Genomic DNA, 22149 nt, shown 5'->3' with positions numbered 1-22149 from the left:
TTCAGTTTCTAAAAAATTACAGTTCATAGTGGTAGTGATCTTTTTGGTGTTGGGATCATAACATCTGTACCCCTTTTGGTTCACCCCATACCCCACAAAAACACATTTGATCGCACAAGGTGAGAGTTTTGTTCTTTCATGTTTAGGTATATGGGTGTAAACGGTACATCCAAAGACTTTCGGATGGAGGTTAAGGTATTCAGGAATTTTGGCTTGTTTGGATAAAATATCGAGAGGGGTTTTCATGTTCAGGATTTTAGTTGGAAGACGATTGATGAGATAGATAGATGTAGCAACAGCTTCAGGCCAAAAATGTTTGGGAACCTTAGATTCGATCATAAGGGCCCGGGTCATCTCTAAAATAACCCTATTCTTTCTTTCGGCTACCCCATTTTGTTCAGGTGTATAAGCACAAGAAGTTTGATGAATTACTCCATTATTTTTACAAAACTGGGCCATAACACTGTTAACGAATTCCCTCCCATTATCTGACCTAAGGGTTTGGATAGTGGTATGAAATTGGGTCTGGATTAGTTTAAAAAAGGATGTGAATCTATCGAAGACTTCTGACTTGTGTTTCAAAAAATAAATCCATGTCATCCTAGTACAATCGTCAACAAAGATCACAAAATATCGAAAGCCATTTCCACTAATAAAAGGCGCAGGGCCCCAAACATCAGAGTGTACTAAAGAAAACATAGATTGCATACGAGTATTTGTTGGTTTAAAAGTCTGTCTGTGGCTCTTGGCCAAAACACAAGTCTCACAAGAAAAATCAGATGAAATAGAAAGGTTCGGATAAAGCAATTTAAAGTAACCAGGAGAGGAGTGTCCTAGTCTTTGGTGCCAGAGCCAAGTTTCCTGTTTCGTGGATCCGTGAGCCAGCATCGCACTTCCATGTTGAGCTATCTCATCCACGTAGTAGAGCCCTTGTTTCTCAGTGCCACGCCCAAGAATCCTCCTCGTCTGAATATCCTGCAGAATACAAAAGTCAGGATGCATTAGAAGTGTGCAATTCAACTCCTTCGTCACATGACTTATAGACATCAATCTTTGAGACAAAGTTGGCACATATAGACAATTCTTAAGCCGGAGTGTAGGTGAAATTTCAATAGTGCCGGATCCCACAACAGTAATCAGTTCCCCATTTGCAGTACGAATATATGATCTAGTAACTTCACTATAATCAAGAAAATCAGTTTTATCCGGAGTCATGGTATCAGTTGCCCCACAATCAAATATCCAGCCCTTCGAATTTTTATCAGTAACATTACAAACATGAAATGCAGCGGAAAATTTTTGTAGGGGTGCAAATCTATTTTCTGACTCAAAGTTGGGGAAATTTTCGGATTTTTGGATAAGTGGGGGCCTTTTGCGAATTTTCAGGAAGTCTGGGGGGTCAGGTGTAAGGAGATGGGGTCTCTTTTTGTATTTTACATAATTCTGGGGGGAAAAACAGAAAGGCAAAAAACTTAATTTAGGGTTTGGATTAAATCCAAACCCTTTACCTCCTTTAGACGTAGCGCCGCCTCCTCTTCCGATTTCCGTCCATTCTGCAAAATTACCGGCGCCCCTCACGTTGCCGCCGGCCGGTGGAGGCTCCCGACTCGCCCCCGTTCCAACTCCGGTCGATTCCCCATGGTTTCCAGCCTCGATTCTCCGAGGAACTCCTTCTCCGTTCACGCCTACGGCCATTTTCGCCTGGGCTTGAGAAGCCCTCGCCTTCTGTCGTTCCTCCCACCAATCGGGGTATCCGACCCGTTTGAAGCAGGTCTCCCAAGTATGTTTCTGCTTCCCACAATGGGAGCACCACAATTTTGATGTGTCGGGTCTGTTTCCCGGTCGGCTGGTGGCCGCGGGGCGCGGTGGTGGTGGTCCGTTCCGGTGTGGAGTCCGTTGAGTCTGAGCGGCGAAGCCTTGTCCGATTTCTCCACCAAATGATGAGTCGGCACTGCCGTTGGCCTCGTCGGTGGGTGAGGACGACGCCGGTGGCATGATTCGACGTCGAGCCGCCTCCGTCTTCACCCATCCATACGCTGCCTCCACTGATGGTGTTGGTTCTTCTTTCAGAATTTCCCGTCGGATTGAATCGTATTCCTGATTTAATCCGGTCAGGAACTTGATGAGCCTTTTGGAGTTTGAGAACGTCCGGAATTGATCAATCCCTTTATCACAACAGCTAATTGGTTGTTTCTGACTTCGATCTATATTGATCCATAATCCATGAATCTTTCTGTAGTATGTTTCTAGATCCATACTGCCCTGTTTGATGTTAATCGCCTTTTCTTCTAGGTCATAGATGAGGTACTTGTCGGCTTTACTCTCGAACGTCACCGCGAGATTGTCCCAGAGTGCCTTCGACGTCTGGTGGTGGGCAAAGTCTGCAATGATCTCGTTGTCGATGTTGTCGACGATCCATGAGAACACCACTAGGTCGTTCTCCTCCCATTCGTCATATCCCTTGCTCCCCGGTTCTGGGGGATCGTTCTTGATGTACGAGTAGGCACCCCTGCCTCCGATCTTCACTTTGATCAATCTTGCCCACAAAGGGTAGTTCTTTCCATTCAACTTGAATGGTACCGTGATGCTTTTGCTGTTTCTCAGACTCGCCGTCTGCTCTATATTTTTCGTATCCTCTGTATCTGTATCTGACATATTTTGGGTGTAGGTTGATTTCTGGGTTGGTTTTTGGCTGGAAAAAAAAGGTCGAGAAAGGTATTATTGGCTGTGATGAGATTTTTCTGAGCCAAGATCTTCCTGCTCTGAGGCCATGTTAGAGATCAATGGGAAAATTATTCTTCTTATTAAGTATATGATGAATACAGAGATTACAATCTTATATAGGCCAGAAAAACTCTAAGTATGGTAAACCTAATTTACAATTATTACTATGCTATATATGGCACAATATATTCTAAATCAATTGCATATATTCTTCCTGATCTTATGTGATATTATTCTGACAGGTTGCATTGCGGGGCTCGAAACTATTACAAATAATTTTTTTTATATATAATTATGCAACATTTTTTCATAAAAATGAATGCCAACGGACTAGAGGAATTTCAAAGAAGAAGGCAATGCCTATGACAACCATTATTGGGGTAGAGTTGTTTGATGTATGAGGATATATTTTATGGGACCATTCTCAAAATTTTGGGAGTATCAATATATTTTGCTTGTTGTTGAATATGTTTCTCGATGGGTGGAAGCAAAAGCAATACTCTAAATAACCATGTTTGTAAGAAAGAATATCTTCTATAGGTTTGGCACTTCATGTGCAATGATTAGTGATATGGGATCTCACTTCAACAATACGTGCCTAGATAATGTGCTAGCAAAGTATTGAGTCAAAGCATCGAGTAATGTCCCCATATCATTCACAAGCAAATGGACAAACTGAGCTGGAAAACAGAAAAATAAACTACGTCCTACAAAAGTTTGTAAGTGCATACAGAAAAGATTATGTACTCCGTTTGGATGACGCTTTATGGGCATATCGCACATCCTACAAAAAGCCAATAGGTATTTATCCTTACCAATTACTTTTTAGAAAATCATGTCACCTATCTGTTAAATTGGAGCATAGGTTTGGGCTGTGAAGAAATTAAACTGCGACTTCCACAATGCTGGAGAGGCAAGGTGAAACTTCCTAAAAAATCTTGACGAATTCTGCATGGAAGCATATGATAGTTGTTCCACTTACAAGGAGAGAAAGAATGCATACGACGAAAAGATGATAAGTCCAAGAGAGCTTAAACTGGGAGATGCAATTCTTCTACACAATTCAAGTCTCTCCATGTTTCTTGAAAAGTTGAGATCAAAATGGACGACTCATTCATGATCAAGAAATATATGAAAATTGTTATGGCCTGATGGAGGTCATACAATGAAGAAGTACTATAGTGCCTAGAAGCTATCTAAAGAGGGAAAAGTGAAGGGGTTGGCAGCGGAAGCGCTGACATAAATCAATTACATAATAATTCTGATCTATTTAGCAGATTATTTAGACAAATTCTATTCGCATAATTATCACATGTATCATACTCATAACTCAAATAAATCATGCTTTAAATTAATTAAAACCTAAAACATGTTTTTCTACTGTTTAGCTATTTTACCTTGATGATTCTTCAAAGAATCGAAGATAGCTAGCGTCTTCTCCACGTGAAGATCTTTAGTACTAAACCACGGATCTTCTGTCTGGTTCCCGGACTGTAAACTAATATCAGGGTGGGCTGATCTCACCAGTATACTAGGACTTAAATAAAGAAGACGGAAAACCAATCCCTCGAAGAAGAGGAAAAATCGTCCTCTACTAGAGAGAGAGAGGGGGACGAAAATTTTGATGGAAAATTAAGTGTATTTTCTGTCTCCTTTATTCTCCTATTTATAATAAGTCACATATTGGGCCCAAACAGGGATCTATGGAAGGTTTTGGGTATGGACTCCTGAAAGTACGATTTTGTGTTCACGGTGCGCACAGAAGGAAATAAACAGGTTCCCTTGGTCCAGCAAATCCACTAGATCACGCGGTCTAGGAACTCGTTGGTCGTAGGAAATCCTGGTCGTCGGACACATTGAGCACTCTTTCAAAAACCCTCAACCACTTTACTAAACCTAGTATAGGGAAGTAGGGATCGATCCCACAGAGAAGGATGCGTAATAATCATGTTCAAGGATTTGGACTTGTTTTTGGTGTTGGCTGCTGCCACGCATTTTTCTTGGGTTGAGGAAAATAAATTAAACTTGACTTGGGAATTTTAAAACTACTACGCTAATAGCTAGACTTAGGCGAAATAACAAGAGAACGTTGCAAAAAAAATTAACTGCTCAATTACCAGATCTAAGAAAACTACTCTAATTACCTAGACCTAGGAAACAAACTGACTGTGGGGACCATGACTGAAAAAGCAGGGTACGGACGAAAAGCTGGCAGAATAACTAACTCGGGTACTAACTAACAGCGACATCATCTTCTTCAACCAAATTGCGTAAAAACTCATAAGAAAAACAACATGAACGGAATCAGAGCAGAGCAAACTAAATCTAAATCAAATTGATGCATAATAACGAAGAACTAAACGGATCTACAGATGCTAGACGAAGTAAAACAGGAAACAAGCAGAAAACTCAAATCCATCCAACAAGTTCCTTTTCTCACTTCGGATCCAACCTCAGACGCTAAATCCACTCCGGATCCAAGCGTCCGACATAAACTCCACCCAACAGAAACACTTCATCACTTCAGATTTAAACAACAAATCTATCACCAAATTCCCAGATCGAGTACCACAACATCAAAATAAAACAGAGATCGACATAAAACTTGTTAAAATAAACTCTCAGCAGCAAGATCTACGTAAATCAACTTGAAATATCACAACTAAACGCAAACCAACAGAAACGAAAAGATAACAAGTAACATCAACAGCCAAGTCGACTCCCGAAAGTGAAGTTCGACCGCAAAAGTGCAAAACAACTGGAATTAAAAGAGATTGTATCTTCGTCTGCACGCGGACGGTGTTGCAACTGAGACTTTTCAACCCGAACTACTCCAGATCTCCCATTCCCAAGTGTGTGTTATGTGTGTGAGCTAAAAGATAGTGAAAAAGTGATGATTTGTGCGTTGCATGCTCTTCTATATATAGGCGTTGGAGTGGGGCCCAACGAGGTATAGATAGACTTTGTTGCCCTCAGCTACTGACTCCCTCCGTCACGCCTTCTTTTCCTTTGAATTCTGCTCACTTCACTTCATTCCTTTGCTAGACCGTTTTCTTCAGCATTCCCTCGATCTAGCGATTTTATCACACACCTGGCTTAGGAAACATGTTAGACCCAACAAATTGTAACGCTTTTCACATATAACCGATGCATGAAATTAGCCTTATCAAACTGCTCACACTTAAACCATACTTGTCCTCAAGTATAAAGACAAGAAAAGAAAAAGAATAAGGCGAATTTCAAGCAAGGTTATCTCCTGACCGACTCCTTGGACTCTAGACAGACTCCTAGACCTAGACACAATTAAAAACTTAAAAAGTTTAAGAAAAAACATACAAACACATAAACACATATACATGAGCTAGCTTCAACTTTTAGGCATCCGTCCCCACAAGATTAAGGTCAATTCAATAGGTTGCACTCCTCCAAATAGGCCATTTCCTTTCCTTTACCTAGCCAATCTGTCAGCTTGTCAAGATAGCCTTTTACTTACCCGATTGTTGGATTCACTCGATCACTCATTCCTCACCAGGGATGTTAGGATCGATTCTCTCTTAAGTTAATGCTACACCACTGAAGCGTCGGGTTATGAGAGTTCCTCCTTTTCCTGGGTCAGGCTATTATTCCTCCCTCTTTTTTTTATATATATTTTTCTTTTTCTTCTCCTTTTATATATATTTTTTTCTTTTTCTTTTCCTCTCTGGACTTCGTCCAGCTTATTCCTCCATTCCTCCTCTCTCCTGGACTCCGTCCAGCTTATAACACCTTACCCTGGTGATAAGGCTAATTTCATGCATCGGTTATGTGCGAAAAATGTTATAATTTGCTGGGTCTGACACGTTTCCTAAGCCAGGTGTGTGAAGAAAATCGCTAGATCGAGGAAGTACTGAAGGAGATGGTCTAGCGAAGGAAAGGAACGAAGTGAGCAGGATTTACAAGGAAAATTGGCGTGACAGAGGAGTCAATAGCTGAGGGCAACAAAGTCTTATCTATACCTCGCTGGGCCCCACTCCAACGCCTATATATAGAAGAGCATGCAACGCAAAGAATATCACTTTTCACTCTTCTTAGCTCACACACATTACACACACTTGGGAATGGGAGATCTGGGGTACTCGGGTACGAAAGGTTACTTTCTTTAGAAGTTTCACGGTTGGCAACACCGTCCGAGTGTGGACGAAGATACAATTCCTTTTAATTTCAGTTGTTTGCTCGTTTTTACTATCGAACTTCACTTTTGGGAGTCGACATGGCTGTTGATGATACTTATTGTCTTTCCGTTTGTTGATCTGCGTTTAGCAGTTGAATTTCAAGTCGATTTGCATAGATCTCTCTGCTGATAGTTTATTTCTACAAGTATTATGTCGATCTCTGTTTTATTTTGTTGTTGTGGTGTTTGATATGGGAATGTGGTGATAGACCTGTGGTTTATTGACTCTTTGGAGTTTTTTTTGTTCAAATCTGAAGTGACGAAGAGTTTCTGTTGGTTGGAGTTCGTGTTGGACGCTTGGATCCGGAGTGGATTTAGCGTCTGAGGTTGGATTCGACGTGAGGAAAGATAGTTGTTAGATGGATTCTGTTTTCTTCTTGTTTTCTGTTTTGCTTCGTCTAGTGTCTGCAGATCTGTTTAGTTCTTCGTGGTTTATGCATTAATTTGATTTTAAATTAGTTTGCTCTGTTTGATTTCGTTCATGTTGAATTTCTTATGAGTTTTACGCAATTTGGTTGGAGAAGACGATGTCGCTGTTAGTTAGTACGAGAGTTAGTTATTCTGCCAGCTTTTCGTTCGTACTTTGCTTTTTCAGTCATGGTCCCCACAGTAGGTTTATATCCTAGGTCTAGTAGTGAAGTAGTTTTCTTAGATCAAGTGTTGAACAGTTAATTTCCTTTGCGACGCTCTTTCATAATTTCACCTAGGTCTAGCTGTTAGCTTAAGAGTTTTAAAGTTTCCCAAGTCAGTTTAATTTGTTTTCCTCAATCCAAGAAAATGCGTGGCAGCAGCCAACACCAAAAACACACCCAAATCCTTGAACATGAGTATTATGCATCCTTCTCTGTGGGATCGGTCCCTACTTCCCTATACTAGGTTTAGTAAAGTGGTTGAGGGTTTTTGAAAGAAGTGCTCTGTGTGTCCGACGACCGGGATTTCCTGCGACCAACGAGTTCCTAGACCGTGTGATCTAGTGGATTTGCTGGATCTAGGAAACTTGTTATTCCCTTTTGAACACACTGTACGCAGATTAGACACATTTCACCTGGACTTCGTCCAGCTTATACCTTCATAACCCAATTTCCCATTTTTTCTCCTTCACAACTCTTCTCCCTAAGCATTCAGTGGTGGCCCTTAAACATGTATTAGCTCGAAGTTATTTAAGGCTTATAACTCACTATTATAGTAGGGCTTCACAACTAAGTAAGGGCATCCTCCATCGTTCTCACTTCACTCAAATTGACTTGGCTTATTCAAGGAAAAAGCTTCTAAGTTGGAATGCCTCCTACTTTCAATTACTCTCACTAAGGGAATCATGCCGTATTATATTCACTGGCTCATGCGACAAAACTTAGACTTACAGACTCTTAACATGCAGAAAAAGTAATGCATTGACTCCTCTCCCCCTCCCACTTCACTCAAGCTTGTCCCCAAGCCATCGTCGTGAAGGGGGGAAACAGAGAGATCAATGCAAAACAACAAAAGAGGTTACAAAAACAGAAACTTCTCACACTTAGACCAAGCGTTGGGCTAAGTGGGAGAAAAACACAATAAAACAGAAAACACAAACTTCTCACACTTAGACCAAGCATTGGGCTAAGTGTGAGAAAAGCACAATAAAACAGAAAATACAAACTTCTCACACTTAGACCACGCAGTGGGCTAAGTGGGAGAAGACACAAACAATTATAAAACACACATAGGTAACAGAAATAATAAAAAAACTAAAAGGAAGAAAATTAAAAGTTACTTGGTCATGGGATGGTGATTCACTTCTGGGGCTGGCTCCCTCGAGAGCCAGACTGGGGTGGGATTCCGGGTCGGGTCATTCTTACTTTCTTCTTTGCTGGCTGCTCCAGCTCTTCCTCCTCCTGTGCTGCTTGTTCGAGTACTGGCTTCCTCACTATAGATTTTGATTTAGATGGGGCTGGAACTTGTTTTGGAACGGGCGGGGAGATCAACTGCTTGAGCGATTGCAGCGGTTGCCTGACGGAGGGACTGCTCTGAATGGGCTGCTTGACTTCACTGCTGGACCCAGGAATTGCCTTCGACTGGGTCAAGGGGAGCGTCTGCTGCATCCACTTCAACATTTTCATTGAAAGCTCCACCGCTTCCGTCATTCACTCATTTTGTTTGGCGCACTTCACCGCCAAATCTGCAATGTTGCCCCTTAGGGTCTTCACTTACTCTCGATTCCCATTCAATTCCTTTCTAATCCCACCAAGTTCCTTTATCATTTCCCTCCTCATTGACTGCATTTCCTTCTTCACATCCTGGACTTCCTTGCGTAGCTCTTCAATCTCTTCACTTGGCATGGCTTCCTCGGCTTCCTCAGGCTCTGCTTTCACCTTATCTCCCAACGAGTAGAAGAGAGTTTTGGTGCCGTGAGTCTGCAGCAACCCCTTGTTGAAAAAATAATCAACATTGAACACTTCTGGGGGTTCGTACATGACTACCAACGGAGCGGCTTTGGCAATCTTCATCTCTATGTTTCGTTGGAGGTAGGCGCCGAGGAGGTGGCAGGTATACATATGACGCGCAGGGTTGCTCGTCATTTGGTGGCATGCCTGAGCCAGCCAATATCCTAGGTGCACCTTCACGCCTTTCGCCATGCACCATGTGAAGTAGAGGTCGGTAGTTGTGAGAGCTGAATTAGCGGTACCCATCAAGTTGTAACTGACAAACGTTTGAGAAAAGCGGAGAATTCGGTCTTCAATGTGGGAGGCCTTGGAGTAGCTGGACTTAAACGTCCCCGCCTTGGGGTGCGTGATCAGTTCCCATGCCGTTTGCACCTTGAAACCGGGCGTGTTCTTCGGCACTCCAACCATCCTATCATTCCATGGCCCCTCTTCATCCTCGGCTTGGGTAAACAACCCCTCCGCAGAGACCATTCCCGAATGCTCATCTCATACTCTTCATTAAAAATCCTGAACGTTATAAAATACGCGTCGAGATCAGTGGTGTTCTTCAAACGAAAGGTAGAAAAACTCCCTTGCTAGATCCACGGGCACCCTCTCCTGGCTGTGCTGTAATAACCACTCAAATCTTATCGAATAGATACAAGCGCGAAATTCCTTGTCACATGCAATCATTTTAAGCTCCCTTGAGCTGTACTGCTTCCCAGATTTGGCCATCTTCCCAGCGCTACATCTTTCCTTGTACACTGCGATCCTCTTCTGGTCGTCGAACTACCTCATCTCCTCTAACAACTCTTTAGTCAGCCAGACTTCCGGACGTCATGGAATAGGCTCCTCTTCAGCTTCTTCAGAGTCATAGATGGGCTCAGGGATGGGCTCATCTTGTTCCTCGACAGAGGGTTCCTCGGTTATAGGAGAAAGGGTCTCCTCGACCTCCTTGACGGAGGGAGCTTTCCTAGACCGGGTAGATGAGGTCGCCACCGCCTTTCCTTTCCTCGCCCTTTTCTTGGCCAGGCGGCGCTCCTCTGCCTCTGCAGCATCAGGAACTAAGTCATCGACTTCATCGAGGAGGCTCCTCCTGGTGCACCTCCTTTCTGCCCTCTCATCTATCTTAGGTTCATCTTCATCCTGGTCACCCACCAGGTCCACAATCAATTTCAGCCCTCCCTCGGGCTCCGGTACTCCAGTCGTGAGTAGATCTGCCTCTTCCAACAGCTTTTCCGGGGTTTCCCCTTCACGTTCCACTATCGGGGTTGCCCCCTCAATATAAATGGGGTTCTCCCCCCAAACACCGCTTGGGGTCGCCCCCTCTTCCACGAACTCAGGGGTCGCACCCCTGAAATCAATTGGGGTCTCATCCCCAGTTTCCAAAGGGATTTCCCCCTCAGCAACATTCTTCACAATAGGGGTTTCCCCCTCAATCACACTATCCACAATAGGGGTTACCCCCTCCACAACTTCATCTAAAACAAGGGTTTTCCCCTCACAAACTTCCCTACCTTGAAGATTAGGGTTCTCATTTTCTTGCCTTTCTGTCTCCATCATGGTTTCGTCGTTCGTCGGTCCGTCACCCTCCGGCCGTTCGTGTACCGCCTCCTCTTCCTCCGCCTCTTGTGAAGCGGTTTCTGCACGTTGAGATGTAGAATCTTGCGGTCCTTCTTCACGAAGATTCGCCGGTTGTGTAGCCGAGTCTGCCGGAATCGTCGGTGGTGGTACGACCGGTGCGGACGACATCAGGCTAGCGGCGAACAGGGCATACACTTCTTTTGCTTTCTCGACGCTCCCCAATTTCTACGTCAATTCCGCCAACAGGGTTGGGTCGTACATCGTGCCTTGTGAACTTCCAGTGAGTTGAGTTGAATCCATCACTGCAGATCTGAAATTGAGAGAAAAAAAACTGGTCGAGTTTGGTTAGGGTTTGTTTTCTAGAGAGAGAACAAAAGTAGAGAGAAAGGAGAGTAAATTTCAGATTTCTGTCGATTTGGGATTATTGGAGAGAGAGAAAGGCGACGGTTGCTTTTCTGATGAAAGGATGGTGCAGTTGCAGGCATGATGTAAGCAACCGTACAACTTCCATAATTATCGGCAGATTTGAATTTCAAATTTTTTTGTCCCTCCTTGACCTCTTCCTTCAAGTTTCCCTTGATTTCTTCCTTAAGATTCTCCTCCAGATGACTCCCTAGACCATGACCTATATATAAAAAAAATATGAAGGCTCCAGACTCTAGGTCAAGGTTAGAGTATAAAATATCGGTTTCCTTCGGAGTCTGGTGCTTCGAAAATATTTTTGGATTTTCTAAGTTTGAAAAGTAATTAAACTATTTACACACTTTTTTAGAGTATTCCCGAGATTCCCTGGTTCAGTTTGTATTTTCAAAATTGTTAACCTACTACTTGACCCAGGAATTCATCGGGAATATCCCCTCGTCTGTCTAGGCAATAGTAGGGAGTGCATGTAGTGGAACTTCGTCCACCACACACAACTCGGAATTATCCCTATAGACTTTCACTCTATGACCATTGACAAGGAAAGGAACAGAGTTAGGAGCACTTCCCTGGATCTCCACTGCTCCGTTTGCTCGGATGCCGACGATGGTATATGGGCTGATCCATTTAGACTTCAATTTTCCTTGCATTAGCTTGAGCCGGGACTGGAAAAGGAGCACTTTCTGTCCCACATGAAGTTCCTTGACCCGGAGATTCTTATCATGCCATAATTTCGTCCTTTCTTTGTACCACATGGCAGACTCAAATGACTCCAGCCGAAGTTCCTCCAATTCTTGCAATTGTAACTTCCGCTCTTCTTCGCAAGCTATCGGTTTCATGTTCAGTTCTTTCACTGCCCAGTACGCCTTGTGCTCAATACCAACAGGTAAGTGACACATCTTGCCAAACACAAGTCTGTAAGGCGACATTCCAATAGGCGTTTTAAAAGCAGTTCTATAAGCCCACAATGCGTCTCCGAGCCTCTTGCTCCAGTCCTTCCTTGACGGATTAACTGTTTTCTCCAATATCGCCTTGATCTCGCGATTAGAAATCTCTGCCTGGCCATTAGACTGAGGATGGTATGGAGTCGACACTCTATGGTGAACACCATATTTCTTCATCAAAGCCTCGATGGTGCGATTACAGAAATGAGTTCCCTGATCCGAGACGATGGCCCGAGGAACTCCATATCTGTTGAAAATATTGGCCTTCAAAAATTTTGCCACCTCCTTCGATTCGCATGTTGTGGTGGCCTTAGCTTCTATCCACTTAGACACATAGTCCACTGCAACCAATATATACGTGTTCCAACAAGACGGTGGGAACGGTCCCATAAAGTCCATTCCCCAAACATCAAAAATTTCGCACACGATCACCGGGACCTGAGGCATCTCGTCTCTCCTTGAAATTCCCCCCGTCTGCTTGCACCTCTCGCAACATTGGCAGAAATCAAGGGCATCCCTATTTAGCGTCGGCCAATAAAAACCGATGTCCAAGACTTTCCTCGCTGTCTTCCTTGGTCCAAAGTGGCCTCCACATGCTAAGGTGTGGCAATGAATTAACACATCTCTTTGTTCCCATTCGGGAATGCAGCGTATAATCACTTGATCTGAGCACATTTTCCACAGGTAAGGGTCGTCCCAAAAGTAATATTTAGCTTCACTCCTAATTTTCATCCTCTGGGCCCGGGAAACTTCGTCTGAACTTGGCATCTCTCCAGTGACCAAGTAGTTGGCTAAATCAGCAAACCACGGTTCTGCATTTAGTGTGCACTTCCCCTTATCCGATTCCCCTAGACCGGTCAGAGCCAAAACTGCTTCCCAGTTAGGTGGCCTAGGAAATTTCTCCAGAAGGTACAAATGCTCCTCGGGGAAGGCATCGGGTATGGCCTCTTCTGTTTTCCCCTGATGTATTCTGCTCAAGTGATCAGCTACTCTATTCTCCGTTCCTCTTTTGTCTCTTACTTCCCAATCAAACTCCTGCAAGAGTAACACCCAACGGATTAATCTCGGCTTAGACTCTTTCTTAGCCAGCAAGTACTTAATCGCCACGTGATCCGTGAAGACTATAACCCTCGACCCAAGGAGATAGGGTCGAAATTTTTCAAACGAGTATACGACCGCCAACATTTCCTTCTCCGTGGTGTCATAATTTTTCTGAGCCTGATTCAGCGTCTTGGAAGCATAGAAGATCACATAGCTTTTTCCATCAATTTTCTGTCCTAGGACAGCTCCCACAGCAAAATCGCTCGCATCACACATTATCTCGAAAGGATGGCTCCAGTCTGGTGCCCTGATAATTGGTGCTGATACTAACCTGTCCTTAAGCAACTGGAACGCCCTTTTGCATCCTTCGTCAAAGACGAATTCCACATCATTATGTAACAACCGAGTGAGTGGTTGCGCGATTTTTGCAAAATCCTTGATAAACCTCCTATAGAACCCTGCATGGCCTAGGAAGCCTCTCACCTCTTTTTGGTTCGTAGGGTATGGTAATTTTGATATCACATCCACCTTTGCTTTGTCTACTTGAATACCTCACTCAGAAACCACGTGACCCAGGATAATGCCTTCAGTCACCATGAAATGGCATTTCTCGAAATTCAACACTAAATGCTTCTCTTGGCATTTCTGTAACACTAGATCAAGGCTGGCTAAACATGTATCAAATGAGTTCCCATATACGGTGAAATCATCCATGAATATCTCAATGCATACTTCCAACATATCCGAGAAAATGCTCATCATACACCGTTGGAAGGTTCCCGGTGCATTACACAATCCAAACGGCATTCTTCGGTATGCATAGGTACCAAAGGGGCACGTGAATGTGGTTTTCCCTTGGTCCTCTGGATTAACGTAGATTTGGAAATAGCCGCTATATCCATCAAGGAAACAAAAGTACTGTTTGCCAGCCAGTCTTTCCAGCATCTGATCAATGAAAGGTAGGGGAAAATGATCCTTCTTTGTGGCTTCGTTCAACTTCCTGTAGTCGATGCACATCCTCCATCCTGTCACTAGTCTGGTGGGTACCAACTCATTCTTTTCATTCTTAACAACCTGTATTCCAGACTTTTTGGTACCATATGGACAGGACTGACCCACTCACTGTCAGGAATGGAGTAGATAATCCCTAGAGCAAGCAATTTTAACACCTCCTTTAGGACCTCCTCTCGCATGTTCGGGTTCAGTTTCCGTTGTGCATCTCGATGAGCCTTCGCAGCTTCTTCTAAACGAATGTGGTGCATACAAAGATCTGGACTTATTCCCACCAAATCTGAGAGAGTCCATCCTATTGCTTTCTTGTTTCTTTTGATGACTTCCAATAACTCCTTCTCTTGCTCCTTGGTCAGGTTGCTGTTGACTATTACTGGAAATGTCTCATCCTCCTCCAAGTAAGCATACTTGAGGCCTGGTGGAAGTGTCTTCAGCTCCTTTCTTGTTCCATTCGTCTCCTGGGGCAAGGGATTTTTGTCCGCAATTTCTGGTGATGCCTCCTTCCCAGACCCAGGAGATTTTTCCAGACTAGCCACGTGAGCTAATCCCTTAGATTTGGCTAACTCAGGACTTCTGCAGAATTCCATAATGGCCTCCGTGAGTTCTTCATCTGTCAATTCCGCTGTGTTCATTGCTGCACACCATCCTACAACTTCTCTGTCAATCGAATGACTCAACTCCGAGTTGTCGATTTGTTCCTGTATCAATTCCGTCTCAAGATACTCTTGGACTAAAGGGTTAATAACATCAATAGCATAGAGATTCTCAACATCTAAAGGCCTTTTCATCCCCTCATCTATGCTAAAGGTGTACTTTTCCCCGTTATAGTCCAAGCAAATTGTTCCATCAAAGACATCGATAATGGTCTTAGCGGTACGCAAAAATGGTCTCCCTAAAAGTACCCCACTGGACTCAGCAGACTCATTATCATTCATCTTGATCACATAAAAATCAGCAGGATATAGAAAATCATGCACTTTGACTATAACATTTTCTAACACTCCTTCAGGGCAGATGCAAGTTCTATCTGCTAACTGGATCACTACCTTGGTAGCAACCGTTCTCACCCCAGTCAACTTCTTATAGATCGAAAGCGGTAAAACATTTATTGACGCCCCTAGATCACACATAGCATGCTCGACCTTGATATCCCCTAGAGAGATGGGTAATGTGAACATACCTGGGTCGGTGCATTTTGAGGGCATCCTTCTCTTTTGTATCACAGCAGACACATTTTCCCCGATCACAATCTTCCCATCTGGCTTAGTCTTCCCTGCAATGAACTCTTTGATGAACTTGCTGAAGGCAGACATTTTTAAGGCTTGCAAGAATGGCAGGTTGATCTCCAACTTGCTAAAAATCTCCATGAGATCCTCTGTATCATCCTTTTTCTTCTTCGCTTCCCCGCGGTATGGAAATGGCTTTGGTCGCTTTACTGCATTGGTGGAAGTCCCAACCTGGGTTCCATCAACTCCACTGTTTCCTTCCTTACTCACTTCTTCAGGTTCGGGGTCTAGGAAGAACGGGTCCCTTGGTCGAGGTAGGGATCCCCTTAAATCTCACTTCTGGAGGTCTTCCTGAATAAGGATTTCCCTGGGTCTAGCGCTTTCCTCTTGATGCAGCTGACTCTGTTTCCCTTCACTAGCCTGCATGGGCACTTCCTCATCAATTTCCAACGTTGGCCCTTCATAACCCCGCCCAGATCTCAAGGTGATTTGACTAATGTTTGCTCGGTCTGGCGGTTTGACGGTGGCGGGAAGTTTCCCTTCATTTCCTCGCATCTCATTCAAGGAGACTGCAATCTGGGACAGTTGCTTTGTCATCATATCCATGGCGGCTTTATGTTCAGACTGATCATCTTGTAACTTGTGCACCACGTCATTGTTGGAGTGTAGGTTACTCTGCATGAATTGCTGTGAATTCACTAGATCGTGGACCATGTCATCCAAACTCCTCTGTGGTCTGGAGTTGAATTGACCAGAATTCGGTCCTTGACCTTGATTCTGACGATAGTTACCTTCATGATTGTTGTATTGGTTGTTAGACCCTTGATTTCCCTGATGGTTGTTGTACTGGCTACCAGACCATTGATTCCTTTGATGATTTGGTTGGGAATTCTGGTAGTTCCCTTGGTTATTCCTCTGATGAGGGGCACATAGGAGCTCCCTGGATTGTTCTGATTCCTATTTCCCCAATTAGTATGGTCCTGATTCCTGTACCCCAGCTGCAATTGCCCCTCTTGACCTTTCCCTGACCAATTGGACTGCCTCTCCGGAGGGTGTGCATAATTCGTGAGCTGAAGTGGGGGTGGCTGGCCTTGATCATGGTCAGTCCATCTAAAGTTTGGGTGAGTCGTCCATGGAGCGTCCCTCTGTCTTCCTTGGTTCCAACTTCCGTCGGGATTCCAACTTCCCATCGAATTTGCCTGAGCTTGACACTCCCTTTCGCAGGGCTGACTGTAGTACAGTTGAAGTTGCCTTTCCTCCTGACCAGGGGGTTTCTCAATTTCCACTGGAGCATGCGGATTGTATTTCTCAATTGCATTTAGCAAGGCCTTTTCCAGTTTATCGATCCTATCTTCCACCTTCTTGTCTTCTTGTTCCATCACTGCATTGGCTGATCCTCTCCTCAATATGCTTCGCGGGTTATCATAGGCCTTCTTCGCCTCGATCAGCCTTCCCATGGTTTCCCGAGCTTCACTTGCTTTATTCTTGGTAAAATTTCCCCCGCTCGAGGAGTTCATCAAGTCCTTTGATTCAGAGTTTGCACCTTCATAGAACAGATAATAAGTCCTTGCTTCTATCATCCTGTGGTTCGGACAAGCATCCAGCAGCCCCTTGAAACGGGACCAATAAGAACTCAGAGACTCATCGTATTCTTGCTTGCACTCCTGAATCTCCTTCTTCAAGGCATTCATCTTGTTGGATGGAAAAAAGTAATCCAGAAACTCTAGTTTAAAATCCTTCCACGTGTTGATCGAGTCCGGTGAGAGCCTTAGCAGCCAAGTGTTCGCCTCCCCTTTGAGAGCAAACGGGATTGCTCGAAGACGGTAGTCCTCCTCTGTTGCCTCGTTGGGTCGCTTTTATCACATGTATCATGCTCATAACTCAAATAAATCATGCTTTAAATTAATTAAAACCTAAAACATGTTTTTCTACGGTTTAGCTATTTTACCTTGATGATTCTTTAAAGAATCGAAGATAGCTAGCGTCTTCTCCACGTGAAGATCTTTAGTACTAAACCACGGATCTTCTGTCTGGTTCCCGGACTGTAAACTGATATCAGGGTGGGCTGATCTCACCAGTATACTAGGACTTAAATAAAGAAGACGGAAAACCAATCCCTCGAAGAAGAGGAAAAATCGTCCTCTACTAGAGAGAGAGAGGGGGACGAAAATTTTGATGGAAAATTAAGTGTATTTTCTGTCTCCTTTATTCTCCTATTTATAATAAGTCACATAATGGGCCCAGACAGGGATCTATGGAAGGTTTTGGGTATGGACTCCTGAAAGTACGATTTTGTGTTCACGGTGCGCACAGAAGGAAATAAACAGGTTCCCTTGGTCCAGCAAATCCACTAGATCACGCGGTCTAGGAACTCGTTGGTCGTAGGAAATCCTGGTCGTCGGACACACAGAGCACTCTTTCAAAAACCCTCAACCACTTTACTAAACCTAGTATAGGGAAGTAGGGATCGATCCCACAGAGAAGGATGCGTAATAATCATGTTCAAGGATTTGGACTTGTTTTTGGTGTTGGCTGCTGCCACGCATTTTTCTTGGGTTGAGGAAAACAAATTAAACTTGACTTGGGAATTTTAAAACTACTACGCTAATAGCTAGACTTAGGCGAAATAACAAGAGAACGTTGCAAAAAAAATTAACTGCTCAATTACCAGATCTAAGAAAACTACTCTAATTACCTAGAACTAGGAAACAAACTGACTGTGGGGACCATGACTGAAAAAGCAAGGTACGGACGAAAAGCTGGCAGAATAACTAACTCGGATACTAACTAACAGCGAAATCATCTTCTTCAACCAAATTGCGTAAAAACTCATAAGAAAAACAACATGAACGGAATCAGAGCAGAGCAAACTAAATCTAAATCAAATTGATGCATAACAACGAAGAACTAAACGGATCTACAGATGCTAGACGAAGTAAAACAGGAAACAAGCAGAAAACTCAAATCCATCCAACAACTTCCTTTTCTCACTTCGGATCCAACCTCAGACGCTAAATCCACTCCGGATCCAAGCGTCCGACACAAACTCCACCCAACAGAAACACTTCATCACTTCAGATTTAAACAACAACCTCCAATCAGTCAACAAACCACAGATCTATCACCAAATTCCCAGATCGAGTACCACAACATCAAAATAAAACAGAGATCGACATAAAACTTGTTAAAATAAACTCTCAGCAGCAAGATCTACGTAAATCAACTTGAAATATCACAACTAAACGCAAACTAACAGAAACGAAAAGATAACAAGTAACATCAACAGCCAAGTTGACTCCCGAAAGTGAAGTTCGACCGCAAAAGTGCAAAACAACTGGAATTAAAAGAGATTGTATCTTCGTCCACACGCGGACGGTGTTGCAACTGAGACTTTTCAACCCGAACTAACCCAGATCTCCCATTCCCAAGTGTGTGTTATGTGTGTGAGCTAAAAGAGAGTGAAAAAGTGATGATTTGTGCGTTGCATGCTCTTCTATATATAGGCGTTGGAGTGGGGCCCAGCGAGGTATAGATAGACTTTGTTGCCCTCAGCTACTGACTCCCTCCGTCACGCCTTCTTTTCCTTTGAATTCTGCTCACTTCACTTCATTCCTTTCCTAGACCGTTTCCTTCAGCATTCCCTCGATCTAGCGATTTTATCACACACCTGGCTTAGGAAACATGTTAGACCCAACAAATTGTAACGCTTTTCACATATAACCGATGCATGAAATTAGCGTTATCAACTCCTCCAATTAGTTTTTTACTAATTAAATTAAACTCAATTTAATATAAGCTTATAATTGGAATATTACGAGCAACCACTACAGAAGTAATATTGCACTCCCCATCCAAATCCAAAATTATAAGTACTCCGAGTTTCCATTGCTTGATATTATTTCTCGCGCTTAAGATAAAAACATCCATTAATTAATTATTGTCAGTTATGGACTTAATTAATTAATATCTTATTCATTCCAAGAGAGGACTCATCAAGAAAATCTTATTTATTATTCATAGAGTAATTAAACTCCAACTAGCTAGGTTCCGAATAATAAAACCTTATTTCAAGCTTCTCTTGAGGATGTTATCAAACGAGACTCACCTCGCGCACGATTCAACATAATAGCAATCCTAGCACCGCTAGATATTAATCACCGCTACCTAATATACCAGGCTTATTGGGTTGCGAAAAACCCGCACCATTTGGTAAGTCAAAGTAGTGCATAATCAATACTTATGCTCAATGCTAACGTACATTGATTAAGAAACAATAATTTACGAGACCTCGTCTTTCAGTAGATAGCATAAAGACATGTCTCGCTGTTAGATCCAATTCAGTGCTATACCACACCAACGTCATCTTATTTCAGTAAGGCTTAGAAATAATCGGACTGACATTGCAACCTTCCACGATAGGTAGTCTAAGCCTATCTAGGTTGTGAAATTCTTCTTTTTCTTTGTTCAGAACTGACCGTGTTACCTTAAAGTGAACGACGCCCACAACCGGTCTACTAAAACAAAAACTTAGACTTTATTAAGTTACTTATACATTTAAACATGTAATAAACATCCATTAAATGTAAAACATAACAACATTATGACAAAAATAATCGGTTTATTCTTTTGGAAAATAAAATAAGAGTTTTAACAATATTCAATCACTCGAAAGGTGATTTCTAGTATACAAACTCTAACAAAAAGTTCCTTTAGACCTCCCACCAACTCTAACTGAATGAACTTCAAGAACGTCAAGCTAAAGATATAAAATAACTGTTTGTTGGAACATAACCCAACATTGGTATCTATTATTTTTTTTGTTTTCATGTTTTAGCTTTGTTTTACTTTGTTTGTGTTGTGTTTTATTGAGTATCGCATGCACTGGAAGCAGTCACTAATCTGTTGAGTTCATCTCAGTGGTCCGCCGAAAACATTCTAGAGGATCAGACACTATTCAGCGGCCCATTGGAATTGCTCTGTCAAGCCTGACACAAGCTGGGTGACCGCCGAACCCAATTCAACGGCCCGCCGAGTTGGCCCAACAGCTCATTTTCGAGCTACGCGATGTTTTAAGGTATCTTTACTTCTTCTTAGTGTTCTCATGTTCCTACCGACTTTTCAAATTTATTTTTAACATAGTTTTAAATAAGTTTAGGGGGATGCATGGTGGACCATGAGATTAGGATTTAATTGTTTTTATATGTTTAGTTTAGTCAATAAACCGGAAGAATAGATCTTGTCGTGCGCATATGAAGATTTTAGAAATATGTATGTTTAGGACAAATTAGAATAAGTTACTTAGGATGAAAAGATCTTCTACCTTTATTTATGCTTAATTTAATGCTTGATTTGATAGTTTAGTAAAAAGTAGCATGATTAGAGAATTGATTGTTTGTATTGAATCATGCCTATACCTTGTGAGATTTGAGCCTTAAATTCTTTCAAGTGTGATTTATTTGCACACATGTATTTGTTTCTAGAACTTCTTTTTGGTCATCTAGTCGACATAGTATTTAAGTGGATAAAAGAAGTCGTTAGGCCATCCTTCTTAACCACTCCACTTTATAGACCTAGAAAATATATTACTCTAAATAAATTTCCTTTTATCATAGCTATCCATTTTGAATCTTTAAGCTTTTTTTTTGGAATCTAAAATAATGGAGAACTCTAGAAATTTTATTTATATTTTATAGAATAGAGTTAGAGAGATAAAAGATAAAAGTACTGAAAAATAGTGTGTTGAATTGTAAAAATGCGTGGTTAAAGATAAATAGTAAAATTAAATATGCATAAAAGAAAAAAAGGCACACAAGAAAAGGAAAAAAAAAGAGAAAGAAGAGAGAGAAAAAAAAAGAGAAAATCAAGAAAAGTGGGAAAAATGGGATGTACACTAGACAAAAGTCTAGTGTAGAATTGAAGTGTTGATGGGTGCTAAATGAAGATGTAGAAGTTAGTTTTATCTTTGCTTTGAGATTTTAGTAACCTTTTAGCTAAATGTTCTCCGCATATCAAATAGTCTACATTATAACAAAATATAAAGACTCTTTAAATTTTTTATGCTTAATCACAATAAGTAGATGAGAAAGTAGATTTAAAGCAAGCTTATGATTAAATTTTGCGTGATGCATGATCCGAGATCATATATTCTTTACCTTTTGCATTTTGAGAGGGAGTGATAAACACATTTCAAAACACTTGTGATTGTGATTGCATAATTTCAAGGTGATCAACGAGTTAGTAATAAAATTACACTAATAAACTTACTTGATTTGATTTGTATTTTGTTATGCTCAATTTATTTATTCATGATAAATGAAGTAGCACTCTCTGTGTTCGCCATTTATAGTCTCATTTTGACTCGACACGGGTTTTAAGAAATTGTTTGAAATGGGTTAGTGGAATGTGCCCATTAGGGGTGGCAAATCGTGTGTGTTGTGTCGTTATCGTGTCGACACGATAACGACACGACACGATAACAACGAAGACGAACACGACCCGCTAAGAAAACTGAATACGAACACGACCCGCTACCCTCAGACACGAACACGACATGGACCCATTAACAACACGAACCACTTCGGGTCAACACG

General features: G+C 42.3%; 1 protein-coding gene across 1 annotated transcript; it reads right to left on the bottom strand.

Annotated features, from left to right (window-relative positions):
* Positions 1-1234: 1234 nt before the first annotated feature.
* LOC148933435 (uncharacterized) lies at positions 1235-2655 on the bottom strand. The gene is made up of 2 exons (XM_089060070.1): positions 1509-2655; positions 1235-1248 (listed from the first exon to the last, which is right to left on the bottom strand). Exons 1-2 carry the CDS (start codon positions 2653-2655, stop codon positions 1235-1237), a joined length of 1161 nt encoding a protein of 386 aa, XP_088916196.1.
* Between the last annotated feature and the right edge of the window lie 19494 nt (positions 2656-22149).

This window comes from Salvia hispanica, chromosome 1, assembly GCF_029641045.1.
Source record: "Salvia hispanica isolate PSC_SH4W2 chromosome 1, Shi_PSC_v1, whole genome shotgun sequence".
NCBI classification, from domain to species: domain Eukaryota; kingdom Viridiplantae; phylum Streptophyta; class Magnoliopsida; order Lamiales; family Lamiaceae; genus Salvia; species Salvia hispanica.
The sequence above is the reverse complement of the archived record's forward strand: the minus strand, read 5'-3'. Positions and strand labels throughout refer to the sequence as shown.

What these genes read in the sequence shown, in the direction of transcription:
- LOC148933435 (XM_089060070.1), bottom strand. Translation starts at nt 2,655, where the DNA reads ATGTCAGATACAGATACAGAGGATACGAAAAATATAGAGCAGACGGCG.